The 14,583-nt window shown below is 47.8% G+C and overlaps 1 protein-coding gene across 1 annotated transcript in view; it reads left to right on the top strand.

Moving 5' to 3' along the window:
- Positions 1–3,725: 3,725 nt before the first annotated feature.
- INSR (insulin receptor) overlaps positions 3,726–14,583 on the top strand; it is a 60,413-nt gene continuing 49,555 nt past the window's right edge. The window contains exons 1-2 of the mRNA XM_058820881.1: positions 3,726–3,854; positions 12,098–12,649. Of these exons, the coding sequence (XP_058676864.1) occupies positions 3,770–3,854; positions 12,098–12,649 (637 nt within the window). The 5' untranslated portion in view covers positions 3,726–3,769. The remainder of the gene's footprint in view (positions 3,855–12,097; positions 12,650–14,583) is intronic.

Raw genomic sequence — 14,583 nt, 5'->3', positions numbered from 1 at the left:
GCTGTTGTTGGCCTCTGCTGCATCTTCAAAGGGCAGGAGGCTGCAAAACGTGCAAATTGCCTGGTGAGAAATGGGTGAGCAGGAAAAGGGCCTGGCAAATCAATAAAAACAGAGCAACCCCAGCCATGGGGTAACTCTTCACCCAGGCAGTTGCAACTTGTTGTTAAGAGAAGGCCACAGTGAACTGGTGGAGCAGAAAGTGGGAATTGTGAGCTCAGCTCAGCCCCAGGCTGCTGTGTGGCTTTGGCTCCTGAACTGGTTTTAAGCAGTTTAGTTCCTAAAACAGAATTGGTACCAATGAACCTTCTTGGTGAGTCAGCTGTTCCAAAGCTCCTTTTGGGCGCAAAGTTTGTGTTCCTTGACTATTCCAAAGCTGGTTAATTGATGAGGAACTTTAATTTGTATGGCTAAAGACACATAGCCTAAAACCCACCCATGTGTTCCAGTATATAGAAAAAAAGATGTGTTGGTTCTCAAGGTGTGAAGCTCTCAGCAGCTCCATGAATTGGTACCAATGAACCTTCTTGGTGAGTCAGCTGTTCCAAAGCTCCTTTTGGGCACAAAGTTTGTGTTCCTTGACTATTCCAAAGCTGGTTAATTGATGAGGAACTTTAATTTGTATGGCTAAAACCAACCCATGTGTTCTAGTATATAGAAAAGAAGATATGTTGCTTCTCAAGGTGTGAAGCTTTCAGCAGTTCCATGTGTTGGTGGCTGGGAGCTGAGCTGGGATCTCTCTCCACACACACTTGTGACAGTACAAGGATGTCAACATTGAAGCTGCTTTACAAAGTCATTGTCCCCACCTGTTTGTGCAAATGTGGCTCCTGCTCCAGGGATGGGCTTCCAGTTCTGAGCAGCACTGATCTACAGGAGGGATCTGGTGGGAACTTGGTACTCTTAGGATGGTTTGATGTGGAGGCATCTGTAGGACAGAGCAGCAGACTTTGGACAAGGCCTGGAGGGACAGGACACAGGGAATGGCTCCCACTGCCAGGGGGCAGGGCTGGGTGGGAGATTGGGAATCAGGAATTGTGGAATCCATCCCTGGAATGGATTTCCCAGAGCAGCTGGGGCTGCCCCTGGATCCCTGGCAGTGCCCAAGTCCAGGCTGGGCAGGGCTGGGAGCAGCCTGGGATGGTAGAAGATGTCCCTGCCATGGCAGAGGGTAGAATGAGATGGTCCCCAAGGTCCCTTCCAACCCAAACCATTCCATGATTTAAGTAATGAATGGATCAAACCAAAGCAAATAAGTCTTTGTATGGTCAAACAGATGGATACACTCTATTGCAAGTCTCTCTGTACTTATTTTCTCAGGAGCATTCAGATCTGAACCCCCATGTCTGTGATTGTCACAGTTCATAGCACTTATCCCTGCTTATTTCCAAGTTATTTTAACCAAACCATAAAACATCTGTAGTGAAGAGGAAGAAATGTTACTGTTGCCAACATTTAATATATCAAACTGGTGATTTCAGTAGCTTCTTGAGTCAGGAATAAAAGAAGAGCCTGCATTGCAGCTATTAGAAAAAAAAAAAAGAGTAAGCAGGTGTTGGCTTAGTTTCTAAGCGCCCACATTGCTCCTGTTGGTTTATCTGATTGCAAACCAAGTGCACTGTAGCATGATGAATATGTAGCAGTGAATGTATGGGAAAGATGCTGGAAAGGTTGCACCCTGATGTTCTTAATCAGTAATTAGAAACTAAAAATAGTATTTTAAGGAAAGATAATAAATCTGTAGCCTTTAATCCTCATGTGCCAATGTGTAAGCTGTTATCATTATTACATGAAAGGCAATGAGAACATAAGTGAGTAAGCAAGAGCAGGTTGCTGTTACAGTCCCAGTAAAAATTCCACACAGCCCGAGCTGTCCAGGTGATGTTTGGCTCTGTCTGTTTTATGCAAAGTCTACACTCATAAAGCAGGTTAATTTGCAAACAGAGAATGCATACTTTTGTTGTTTATTTCCATTCCTTAACTGCCCTTACTTCCTGAAGCAGTCAATGAGTGGGGTTCCAAGTCTCTCTGCACTTGCCAGCTCGAGGCAGCAGCATGGATTTGGGAAAAAAGGACAGAAATGGGGGAAATGCTGTCCCATGACTGTGGCTCTGATACATCAATGGGCTGAATCAACAGCTCCTGTGCTGTGCAGACACACATCTGCTGTGCTGATGACAGAGAAAGCATCCCCACTTAAGCAGAGCCTTTCATCTCAGCATTTAAATAGTCTGCAAATGCCAAGATGTAGTTATTGCTGCACAGGTATCATCCCAGCTAATCCTGCTTCCTCTGGTCAAATCAGGCTGCCAGCCTTACCCTGTCCAACAGGGAAACCTCAAACAACGTCAGGGGCTTAATCACAGCAGCAGAGCCACGGTTCCACTGACCAGCCCTCCCCTCATCCACACTCTGTCTGTCCCTGGCACAACTGCAGGGATTCTTTACCCGGAAAAGCAATGCAAAGTATTTTAAATAGGGTAAACTCATAGTGCAATTCAGTGTTCAGACAAAGGGACTGAGACACAGTGACCTGCTGGTCACCACTGGCCTGCGCAGGGGCTCTCCATGTCAGGCAGAAGTGAGAGATCTGTTGTAAGCCAAAGATGGTGGGATAAAAATGTTAAAAATGTCTATTTGCCAAGCATTTTTGAATTAAAAAAGGCTTTTTTCCCAGCAGTTTAAAACTCATTTGTCTCGCAGAAATGGCTGAAAGCAAGAGCCAGATAAAATTACTGGAAGTTGCCAGGAAACGTACTGTCATGGCTTAGTGCGAGTGCAGCGCAGAGATGATTTAAAAAGGCACCAAATGGTGAATCCCACTGGAAAAAGAACCAGAAAACCAGAAATCTACAATGGCTCTTTGGGTTCTGTGATACTAAAAGCAGTGGCAGTGGTAGATGGTATCCTCATCCCAAGCTCTGTCCAGCTCTGTGGCAATTCATCCTTTACAAGAGGAGGAGAAGGGACATGGGCACAGCCAGGGCAGCAGCCTGGGCTGTCAGCACTGGGGACAGAGAATCCCAGAATGGTTTGGGTTGGAAGGGACTTTGGGGACCATCTCGTTCTACCCCTGCCATGGCAGGGACACCTCCCACCGTCCCAGGCTGCTCCAAGCCCTGTCCAGCCTGGCCTTGGGCACTGCCAAGGATCCAGGGGCAGCCCCAGCTGCTCTGGGCACCCTGTGCCAGGGCCTGCCCACCCTGCCAGTAAAAATCTTTTCCCAAATCTCAAACCTAACCCTACTCTCCTTCCATTTGAACCCACAGCGAGGTGAGGCTGCTCAACTCCTGCGTTTCACTCGTTGAACGCTACCGAGGCCACAGCGGCTGCTCGGGCAGCGCCAGCAGGGCTCACAGCCGGCCTGCACGGGTGGGCGGGCAGCAGGACGGACGGACAGATGGCTGGTTGGACGGACGGATGGCTGATGGGCGGCTGATGAAGGGTGCCTGGAAGCCGCTGCCGCCGCTGCTCCTCCCCCGGCCCGTCCCGTCCCGTGCCCGCGCTCCGCGCCGCCTCTTGCGGCCGCCCCGCTCGGCTCGCAGCTGACGGGGGCAGCCCCTTGTTTACTGGCCGGGGCGCCGCCGCCAGCCCGGCCTGCGCTGGAAGGGGCCGCCGGGCCGGGGCCGACACCGCGGGCAGGGAGGGGCCCGGCGCTATAAAGGGGCTCCGCGGGGGCTCCACCGGCGATGCTCGGCCGGGCCCGGCCCCCGCGCCCGCCCCGCGGGCTCTGATTCGCGCCGGGCGGCGGCGGCCGCGGCAGCGGCGCGGGATGGGACCGAGAGCGGCGGCGGCGGCGGCGGCGCTGGCCGTGGCCGTGGTGCTGGGAGCCTGGTGCGGCCGCGGCCGCGGCGAGAGTGAGTCGGGGCCCGGCCGGGAGGGTTGGGGGGCGGCGGCGGCGGCGGCGGCGGCGAGGGCCCGGCCCCGCCGTGCCCTTTGTACCTGCGCGGGGCCCGCGGGCAGCGCGGCCGCGGCCCGGAGCGCTCCCGGGTCACCTTCACCCCCGGCCCGGGGAGGGCCCGGCGGCGGCCGAGATTGGAGGGAGGGCAGCGGCTGCTCCGGCGCGTCCCGGCCCGCGGGGCCCTGCGCGGGCGGGCGCTGGGCCGGGGTCAGCGGGGGCCGCGCCCGGGGCAGGCGCGGGGAAGGGCACGGGCCCCTCTCGGTGCCGCTCCCCGGCTCCTTCCGTGGGCACTTGCCCCGTCCCTTCCCCGGTTCCTCCCCGCGTCCCCTGCCCAGTCCCCTTCCCGGGCCCTGACAGGGTCTGTTCCTCGGTTCCCTCCCCGGTCCCTTTCTCGGACCCCTCTCCGACCCCTTCCCTGGGTCCCCTCCCTCGATTCACTCCCCGGTCCTTTCCCCGATTCTTTCCCGTGTCCCTTTCTCCCGTGCCCCTTTCCCAGGTCCTGTCCCATGTCCCTTTCCCTGGTTCCTTTCCCGTGTCACTTTCCCAGTTCCTTTCCCGTGTCCCTTCCTGGCTGCTCTCCCCGGTCTCTTCCCCGGTCCCTTCCCTGATCCCTTCCCCGGTGCCCTCCCCAGCCCTGTGCCCCCGCCGCTCCTCGGCTGCCTCAGAACCGGCTCCGGTTTCAGGAGGGTTTAGTGTGGCCAGACGCGGAGGTTTTGTCTTTAACCACTTTTAGGTAGTGTGCCAAATCCACAGGTATTAAGATGGGAGAGCTCCGGGGGGAGGCTCTGTGTGTACACAGGGGCTTGTAAAATACAAGACAGGGGAATAAAGATGTTGTGTTGGAGGTCACAAGCTTGTTAAACCCACGGCTGGCTCGAGGTTAAGCCTTACGAGCTGTTTTGATGGGCTACGTTAAATAAACTTGCTCAGGAAATCCTTTTAATGAGAGGTTCTTTAATTTAGGTGATTCTTACAATTTTTTTTGACAAAAGGAAAATATTTATTTAAAGACAGCTAACTGGATCCGTGGGTCATGTCTCCCATAGAAAATCTACCTGTTGGCTTTCCCATCAGAAAAGGCAAGAGCAAGAGAATCAGTTCAAGTACAAACAACACAGTGATGGACATTATTGGGATATGTATGGGATTCAGATAATAAAGCAGCATGTTCCTGTAAGACAACCTCTTTTTCCAGCAATAGGACAAGTCCTATATTTCAAAAATAACCCAGTTTCTTCCCTGATGCGTTTGAAACCTCACAAGAGGCTGGTGACACTGTGTTACCTTGGGACAGTCAGCCCCAGCTGCTGTGGGCAAACCTGCCCTCCTCCAGCAGAGATGGAAAAGGCAGTTGACATATAGCACTAATAATAAATAAATACGTGTGCAACTGGAGTCCAGCAGTTCCTAATTTGAAAACACTATTATTATTACTGCCACAGCACAGCCTGTGATTTGGTTATTTATTTAAATCATATTTGGTTTTTGGGGTTCAAGCGTGTTTATGTTCTAAACTCCCTGATCTTTGCTGTGTTACAGCGTGGTAGGAAAATGTACTCTTGAGTTCATGGATGGAGGAGCAAGGGCACAAGACAGCAAAGCAAAGCGTGGGCTGGAACATTTCCGTGTCATTTTTACCATGCAAATACTTGATGAGGTATCCTACAGACAGGGTTCTGATGATTGAACCTGATTTGAAAGGTTTTGTGGTGTTTGATTCCATTTTCTGGCTCAGTTTTCTGGGAATGGTGAGGTCACGGAGCAGCACGGTGGGGACGGAAAGCAGAAACAAAAAACCAGGGGGGGAAATGCGCGTACGAGAGCTTCATGAGCAAACAAGTTGTTCCCTGAGCAACGGGGCTGATGGAGGCAGCTTTCTTGGAGATCTGTGCCCTGTGTTCCCACAGAAAACCTCTCCAGGGACAAAACTCCCCCCATCCATGGTTTTTCCTTGTGCTCTGTGAATTCCTCTCCCCTCTGGTGCCTTGAGGCAGAGTTGGGGGCAAGCAGCAGGTGGATGGAGGTGGTTGAGTAGAAAAATGGGGTGAATGGTAAAGTTCACATTGACATCCAGATTATGACTTTCTCCTCCTCAATCCATCCCCTTTTCCTAAATATTTTAGGAGTACTTCAAATGAAAACACAATATTCATACTAACCACTCTTCCTCTCCTACATGTGGTTAAGGGTAGTTGTTGAGTTCAGGAATTACTGACAGGAGGGGAAGAAAGGGTTAAGGAAAGGAGGCCTGACTTGTGCATAAAATGAAGATCCATATATCTTGTTTTGGGAAGAAAGACAGTTTTGTGTAATTTTTTTTAATGACTGTGTAAACATAATGCAACTTCTTGAAATAAATCTCGCACATGACTCATGCCTGTCAGTTCATTAGCTCTGGTATTTGGGGTGGGATTTACCTCACCTAGTTTTAGGCATCTGCTAATGGAGCAGCTTCCTTTGGGCTCCTTTTCTGGTTAATAGAAAACTGATCAATGCAGTCATGGATGTTTGGAATGCTCTTCCTCCCCTCCTGAACTCTTCCCCTAAATTTGGGAGCTGCACATGTGCTCCAGTACCTGCTGCTGATCTGAGTTGGGAATGCAGTTAAGAGATCTCTGTCTAAATCTTCCTGTGGGACAAATTTCCCTGTGAATTGCTGTAGTAACACACTTCTAAAATAGGTTACTTCTTAGTTAGTATCATATCTGGCTGATACAGATATTTTTGTGCTCATAAACTCATTAAGAAACTGTTCCCTTGTCCCACCTCAAGCCTGTGTTAGAGACTCAGTCTAGAATGAATTTTTTATGAAAATAAAAGTAGAAATAAAGGAGAGAAAAGTAGGAGAATAAAGTAGGAAAAGTGAGTGCAGAAGGGCAGGGCTGTACCAAACCCAGCGTGTCCTGTCCCTTTTTTGGGGACAGGCAGCACAGTGGCTGTCCCTGAATATTGTAAAACCCCAGAGCTTTCTGGAGGTCATTTTTGGGGTGAGTGCCTTGTGGAATATCAGTGGTGTTGATATGGACAAGGTGTAGAACCTGTTCCTGCTGCCTTTGGAGCAGGGGGGATCCTCAGGAGTGTCAGCCCCAGCGCAGACCCCGAGTTACCCCAAGGGTGCTGTCCCTGGTTATCTCTGCGTGGAAATGGGGCAGGACAAGTCCTGTTTGCAGTTTGGGTTCTGAACCAAAGGAGGGGAGCATAAACACAGCCCAAACCAGGCTTTGAAGGGCGCACTTTGAGGGGTTTGCCCTTGGTTTGGGTGGTGAGAAGCTTCACTCATTTCTTTTTAGATTCACCTTTAGCCAACCTTTGTTCCTTAACACATCTTTTCAGAACATTTGGAGTTGTTAGCCTTTGGTCACCTTTTCTGTGAGGAATCTGTGTCAGGATGGGGAGAGCTGGGAGAGAGGGAGGTTTGGACCCTGTGGGGGTGCTCAGATGGTTGAGTTTTGTGGAAACTGGAAGATCTTTGAGGAAGATCTTTGAGCAGGTTTTGGGCTGTTTGGAGCAGGAGCAGCATGGCTCATGTTAGTGGTGATGTCCAGAAGCTTGAAAGGTCCAGGAGCAGAGTGATTTAACGTGGTTTTGAGGCAGGCAGTGTATCAGGCACCTGAGATATTCCCTGAGGTTTACAGGGGCTCATTTTGGAGTCCATATCCCGTTTGCTCAGCTCCAGGTATATGAGGTGCAGAACTGAAGCTTAAAAAAATCCGTATTTCACAATTAGATGTTTTTTATGTGTATTAAACAATTGCTGCAGGCTAGCAGCTGTCACACAGTCCTTCCCTCTAACCTGGTACCAAGATGTTTTCCTGTCTCAGCAGTTAATCCCAAACATCCAAAAAAGTACAAGAAATCCCCAAAATCACGGAAAATCCCAAGAACGTCCTTTTCCCAGTTCCCTAAAGCCACTTCTAAAAATCAGCTTTATGTAGAATTGCAATGCTTTTGACCCAACCCAAGCAAGTGTAATTTTTTTTTTTTTGGCAATAGTTTGTTTATTCAGTAGGCAGCAAAGACTACAAAAAAAAAAAAAATCAGAATTAACCAATAGTTACCTCAAATGGTTTGTGATCCTTCTGTGCCAGATTCCCCTGATCTTGATTGTTAAAGGCCAGAGCTGTGAAGCAGTGAATCATTAAGGTTTGCTATCCACATGATTTACTATAAACAAGGTTTAAGTTCCAGCTATTCCCCTGGTTAGACTCTATCTTGAAAACTTAACCTCTGGCATCAGATCTGGTTTCTTCATTCAGGACTTGAAGGTTGTTACCAAACCAGTTTGTCCGAGAGGCTTTGGCATCTTGGGATTTGTTTGTTTGTTTGTTTGTTTTTTGAAGAGCGTGGCTTCAGCTTGGTTTTCTGGGGGGGGGGGCTGGTGGAACATATGTAGGATGATTCAGTAATTTATTTTTTTATTTTGAGTGAGTAGCTTGGTAGCAGGGATGGAGCTGCGCTTCCTCTGGCAGCTCAGAGCTGTGCTGCTGTTTCTGCTGAAATTTAGGAATTTATGTCTAGTGGGGGTTTTGCACAGGAGCAGCTTTGGGCCTACTACTGGAGAATCAATTTGTGATTTTTTTTTTTTTTTTTATTTCCCTGAAAGCTGATTTATGTGTTTTTTTGAAACCAGGTTGTCTGTGTTATAATTGATGGCTCAACTTTGCTCTCCTTCTTCTGGGATCAAACCTGCCTTGCCTTCCTACTGAATGGTTGATTAATTCCCCTGTCCTTGCAGAAGAAATACTATCAAGAGAAGCTGTGGAAAAACACTTATTGCTTTGCTTAAAACTGCTTCTTGTTGTCTTGGTAACAATAAATTTATGGGGTGACTTAAGCTGCTACTGCATGAACAGGAGATATAAACTGCTGAAAATTCAAATTCCATGAAAAGATGGAGAAAACTCCAAGTAAAAAGCCCATTTTGTTTCAGATGTTCTTAATTCCTTATTATTCTCTTTGATCTTTGAGGTGTTAAAAAGAAGGAGCTAAGATACCAATTATCACTTAAAAGCTAAACTGAAGTAGAACCTGAAAAATAATTAAATGTGATTTTTCTCTAACTGTGGGGAAAAGCAGCTTATGAACCATGGCTGTTGTACTTCCAGCTCTGCTAGATGTGTATTTTTATTTCTTCAAAAGCTTCACTCATTTCTTTTTAGATTCACCTTTAGCCAACCTTTGTTCCTTAACACATCTTTTCAGAATATTTGGAGTTGTTAGCCTTTGGTCACCTTTTCTGTGAGGAATCTGTGTCAGGATGGGGAGAGCTGGGAGAGAGGGAGGTTTGGACCCTGTGTGGGTGCTCAGATGGTTGAGTTTTGTGGAAATTGGAAGATCTTTGAGGAAGATCTTTGAGCAGGTTTTGGGCTGTTTGGAGCAGGAGCAGCATGGCTCATGTTAGTGGTGATGTCCAGAAGCTTGAAAGGTCCAGGAGCAGAGTGATTTAAATTGGTTTGGAGTTTTTGAGGAGAGGGATGAGAGCTGTGAACTCCAGGGCTGCAGTGACCAGGAGTGGCAGGACACAGGGAATGGTTTCCACTGAAAAAAAATGAAATTTAGATGGGATATTGGGCAGGAATTGTTCCCTGGCAGTGCCCAAGGCCAGGCTGGACAGGGCTTGGAGCACCTGGGACAGTGGGAGGTGTCCCTGCCATGGCAGGGGTGGCACTGGGTGGGCTTTGAGGTCCTTCCCAACCCAACACAAACCATTCTGGCATTCAGATCGTCCTCTCAGGATCCTTGCTGCCTGTGGATCTGTTCCTCTGCCAGGCAGGACCTTGAATTTCCTCAGTGCTGGGCACCCACCATGGGTGGCTCCTCCACACCGAGTTCCTTAACTCTGTTCCTGCACAAAAGGAAGATTTCCACAGCCTGAAAAAGCAGCCACAGCACTTTTGTTCTTAAGTGGGGAGGGAAGACACTGGCCCAGCTGTAAACAAAGGAGAGAATCCTTTGAGTGGGTGCAGTCTTCAAAAAGGAAAAATTCAGGAAGAATCCACCTGGATTTGAACATTATGGCTCTTTCCTCTTTGTGTCACTATATGTAAAGCTCACCAGCTATTAAACCACCACATCACAGCCCCAAGGGATCACCCAGCCTTACAAAACTGATCTGGACACAAAAATTTCACAGCAAGGATTGTCTGACTCCTGCTGGGGTTTAAAACCAAATTCTATGGTCTGGTTGATGTTTTTATGAAGTTGTTTTCAAAAGCCAGGCAGTGAGGAATGGGCTTTTCCTGGCCATCCCTCAGTGCAGATGCTCCCAGCCCTGCTCAGGGTGCCCTGGGTTTGTGTCCAGCCCCTGTGAGTCACCTCATTCTGCCCAAAATGATGAAAGGCACAGGCAATTGTGCTCAGGCCATTCATGCATCCCTTCAGCCACAGCCATAGCCTGCAGCTCTGACTCTCACAAGTAATTCCTGGTCTGTATTTTTTGACCTTTCCTCTCCCTGTCCATTCCAGCAGGCAGTGCATTATCCTGAGGTGGTGGGTACCACCCCAACACTGCTGTGCACCCCAAAATCATAATTATAAAAAAAAAAAAAAAGAACCAAGATGTTGCATTTTGAATTTATCTGGTAATTTTAGCTGCGCTGGTGACTTCAGTTGAATTCAGTCTTTCAGTTTCTTACGTGTCCCTCTGTTACTTCTCCTTTCACTGACCTGACCTGCCATGCACTTGCCTCTTTGGAAATACCAATGTTATTTATTGCAAATAAATATCCAGAGCGTTTAAGCTGAATCTGTTGCTCTCCCAGGTCTTTAATCCCAGGTTGGGATGTGCAGCAGTACATTTTGGGGCAGAGGATTGTTGCTGGCTGGTCATCAGGTTCCTTTTCCCACTTTTTCCAAGTACATCCTTAATCCTTGAGGCACCGTGTGCATTGCCTTTTTTCTTCCAGAAAGCAATTTATGAAATGACTTGGATATAGTGCCAAAAACTCCCATTGGGCAATAGCATTGCTGCAAATCCCATATTAGTATTGCCAATTTTTTTTTTCTTGCAGTCAGTGGAGCAAATTTTTGAATAATTATTTAGATATTTGCATAGAATTTGGTTTTAACCCTTGTGTTAAACCAGGAGGCGTCAGACAATCCTTGCTGTGAAATGTTTGTGTCCACATCAGTTTTGTAAGGCTGGGTGATGCCTTGGAGCTGTGATGTGGTGGTTTTATAGCTGGTGAACTTTACATATAGTGACACAAAGAGGAAACAGCCTGTGTTTTCTGTTCTTAAGTGGGGAGGGAAGACACTGAACCAGCTGCAGACAAAAGAGACAATCCTTTGAGTGGATGCAGTCTTCAAAAAGGAAAAAATCAGGAAGAATCCACCTGGATTTGAACATTATGGTCTGGTTGATGTTTCTATGAAGTTGGTTTCAAAGGGGTTGTCACAAAAGGGTTTTTGTTTTGTTTTGTTGTGCTGTAGAGGCGTGGGGCTGCAAATTTCCTTCTTGATTTCTTACCTGTGCTTAGAGTTGAGAAAATATTTCCCTATTCAAACTTTTTCCTTTTGCTGGTTTCTGGATTCCTATTATTGAGTTTACCTTCTAATTTATGCTTCATGCATTTGTTCACTTTGCCAGTTCTTTGGTTCCTGCTTCTATGAAATAAACTGCCCAGATAGCCAAGAGAGGGAGATTTGCACCCTTGAGAAAATAATCACCAAAAAAAACCCCAACACCTCATCTGAAAAGAATGCTCAGGGCAAAAATTACTAATGTAGTAAATTACTCCTGTCAGCAGAGTCTGGGCAGGAGCGTGGGCTGTGCTCCTGTGCGTTTCCAGGTTTTTCTGCTCCCTTCCCAAGCTCTACCATCTCTGGCCATTATTCTTTCCTATCTTCCCCTCCCTGCAACCATTCTAAATGCCTCCCTCTAATCCCCTGGCATGAATTGCACAATCTGAGATGAGGTAGGTGTGTTGCTGGCAGCTACCTGGAGAAAACAGCCCAGCCATCTCTTCCCTTTGTGATGTCCCAGCTCTGCAGTCGTGATAGAGGCCACAGGCAGGCACTCAAGATGGCAGAAAAAATGATGAAATCCTCTTGTTTTGTAACCTTATACCAGGGAATGTTCCCCACTGTGTATTTCTTAACGCTTGAAGCTTGAGGGCCACAAGTCCCCAGCGGTTGGACAGAACTGAGAGTTTGGAAAACTCCAACAATTTAATAAATGAATTCTCCTTTGCCTCCCAGTTTGCAGGAGCATGGACATCCGAAACAACCTGACCAGGCTGAACATGCTGGAGAACTGCACCGTGATCGAGGGCCACTTGCAGATCCTGCTGATGTTCAAAACCAAACCCGAGGATTTCCGCGAGCTCAGCTTCCCCAAGCTGACCATGATCACAGATTACCTGCTGCTGTTCCGTGTCTATGGCCTGGAGAGCCTGAAGGGCCTCTTCCCCAACCTCACTGTGATCAGAGGGACTCACCTGTTCTTCAACTACGCCCTGGTGATCTTTGAGATGGTTCACCTGAAGGAAATTGGCCTCTACAACCTGATGAACATCACCCGGGGCGCCGTGCGCATCGAGAAGAACAACGAGCTCTGCTACCTGTCCACCATCGACTGGTCCAGGATTTTGGATTCTGTAGAGGACAATTACATCGTGGCCAACAAGGATGACAAAGAGGAGTGTGGAGATGTGTGCCCAGGCACTGTGAAAGGGAAGAGCAACTGTCCCCCCACGGTGATAAATGGGATTTTCATCGAGCGCTGCTGGACGCACGATCGCTGCCAGAGAGGTGAGTGCATGCTGAGGGGTCACAGATGGGGCTTTGCTGTCAAATTTTGACCTGTCAGGACCTGTGAGGCCCTGGCACAGGGTGCCCAGAGCAGCTGGGGCTGCCCCTGGACCCCTGGCAGTGCCCAAAGCTGGGTTGGACAGGGTTTGGAGCAGCCTGGGATGATGGAAGGTGTCCCACCATGGCAGGGTGGCACTGGGTGAGCTTTGGTGTCTCTTCCAACCCAAACCACTTTGGGGTTCTTGGAGGCCTGACGGGTGCCTCCTGACCTGTAAGCACAGATTGGGCTGAAAATTGACCTTAAATTTTCAGCAGGGCTGAAAATTGACCTTAAAAGAGGAAGAGAAAACCCTTTGGGATGGGTTTGAGCAATTCTTCCCCCTGTGTTTGTAAGGCATCCAGAATTCTGTGTTTGGTTCTCCTGCAGAATCAGGAGCTGCCCAGAACTCACCATTTTAATGGATGTGAGAGTCTTTGATAACACTTGGTACTCTGAGTGTCTTTATTGAGGTTTGGGGAGGGAATGAAAGTCCAGACTGACTGAGAGGCTGCAGCAGGTGGAAGCACAACAATGGGGAAAAGTCTCAGTGGAATAAACTCCATTCTGGAAAGGTGCAATTCCATCTTTACCAAAACCTTCCTGCCATAAAAAGGTGTGAGATGTGGGGATGAGTGAGCAGCATTTGCACAGAGAAGAAGCTGGAGTCAGAGCTGAAAGAGAAGAGAGGACCTGGATGGGGTAGAGGGTGAAATAATAGAGCTTTGAGCCCAGGGCAGAAGCTGTGTTCAGAAAGCTCACTGCTGTTGCCACCCCAAATGTATTGGAGTTGCTTTTAATTTCATACAGATTTGTTTTTTTCCAAACTTGGAGCTGACCTTAAGCTTAGCTTTAATTATATATTGGCTTTGATTTATGTTCAATCTGACTTGACAGGGAGCAAAGTGAATTGAGGTGAGAGTGACACATTTAGGGTTGTCTGCCTTTCTGGAGGTCGTGCATCCAAACGAACCAGTGTGTCCTGAGACGAAATTAGGAAACTTGTGGGCTGCACAGAAATTCTTGCCAAGCTTTAAAGGGCAGCTCTGAGTGCTAAGTGCCAAATTTGAGGAGGAATTCCTCCCAGTATGCACAAACTAATGCAATTAATGTGGTTTCCCCTCTGCTACTCCTCACCCCAAAATCGTCCAGCTTCCTTTTAAAGAAAGTGGTTATTTTTTGTGGCCAGAATAACAGGGTATGAGCAAGAAGATGCAAGTGTGTACGTGTGTTCCTTATTTTAAAATGAAAAATAAGATTGTAAAGCATTTTATTTATAAACTTTCAGGTATGCAGTTACATCAGCACTGAAACCTGGTTTCTTATGCATTTCATGTGCTGTGTTTGCTGCTGTTTCATAAGGGTAAAGGTCTAATTGGCACTTTTAGTGCTTAGAACATAATGCCCCAAAATTCCTGTGAATTTTCTGGGGCTGTTTTGGAGCAGAGTGGAATGGATTGTTTTCTCTCCTTTAAAAAACTGCCTCTTTCCATGAAACCTGAAGAAATGTAATATTTTAATGATAATATTTTATCATTGGGGGAGAAATCTGAAGGAACAGTAGGGAAGCCGTGCTCCTGAATATTCCCAAAATCCCTGTCACTTTTCTGGGGCTGTTTTGGAATGGATGTTTTTCTCTCCTTTTAAAAACTGCCTCTTTCCATGAAACCTGGAGAAATGTAATATCTTAATGATAATATTTTACCATTGGGACAGAAATCTGAACTCCTGAGCCTCTGATGCAAGAGTTTGTTGGAGGGCACCTGCCTCAGCTCAGTCTGACCCAGAAATTGAGATTTCAATCAGAAAATTATTTCAAAAAGCAATATATACAGATGCTCTGGTTCTGTGTGTCCCCTGCAGAAGGAACAGCAGGGAAACCATGCTCCTGAATATT

The sequence above is a fragment of the Ammospiza caudacuta genome, chromosome 28, assembly GCF_027887145.1.
Source record: "Ammospiza caudacuta isolate bAmmCau1 chromosome 28, bAmmCau1.pri, whole genome shotgun sequence".
NCBI classification, from domain to species: Eukaryota; Metazoa; Chordata; class Aves; order Passeriformes; family Passerellidae; genus Ammospiza; species Ammospiza caudacuta.
Note: the sequence above shows the minus strand (reverse complement) of the source record. Positions and strands in the feature narration are given on the sequence as shown.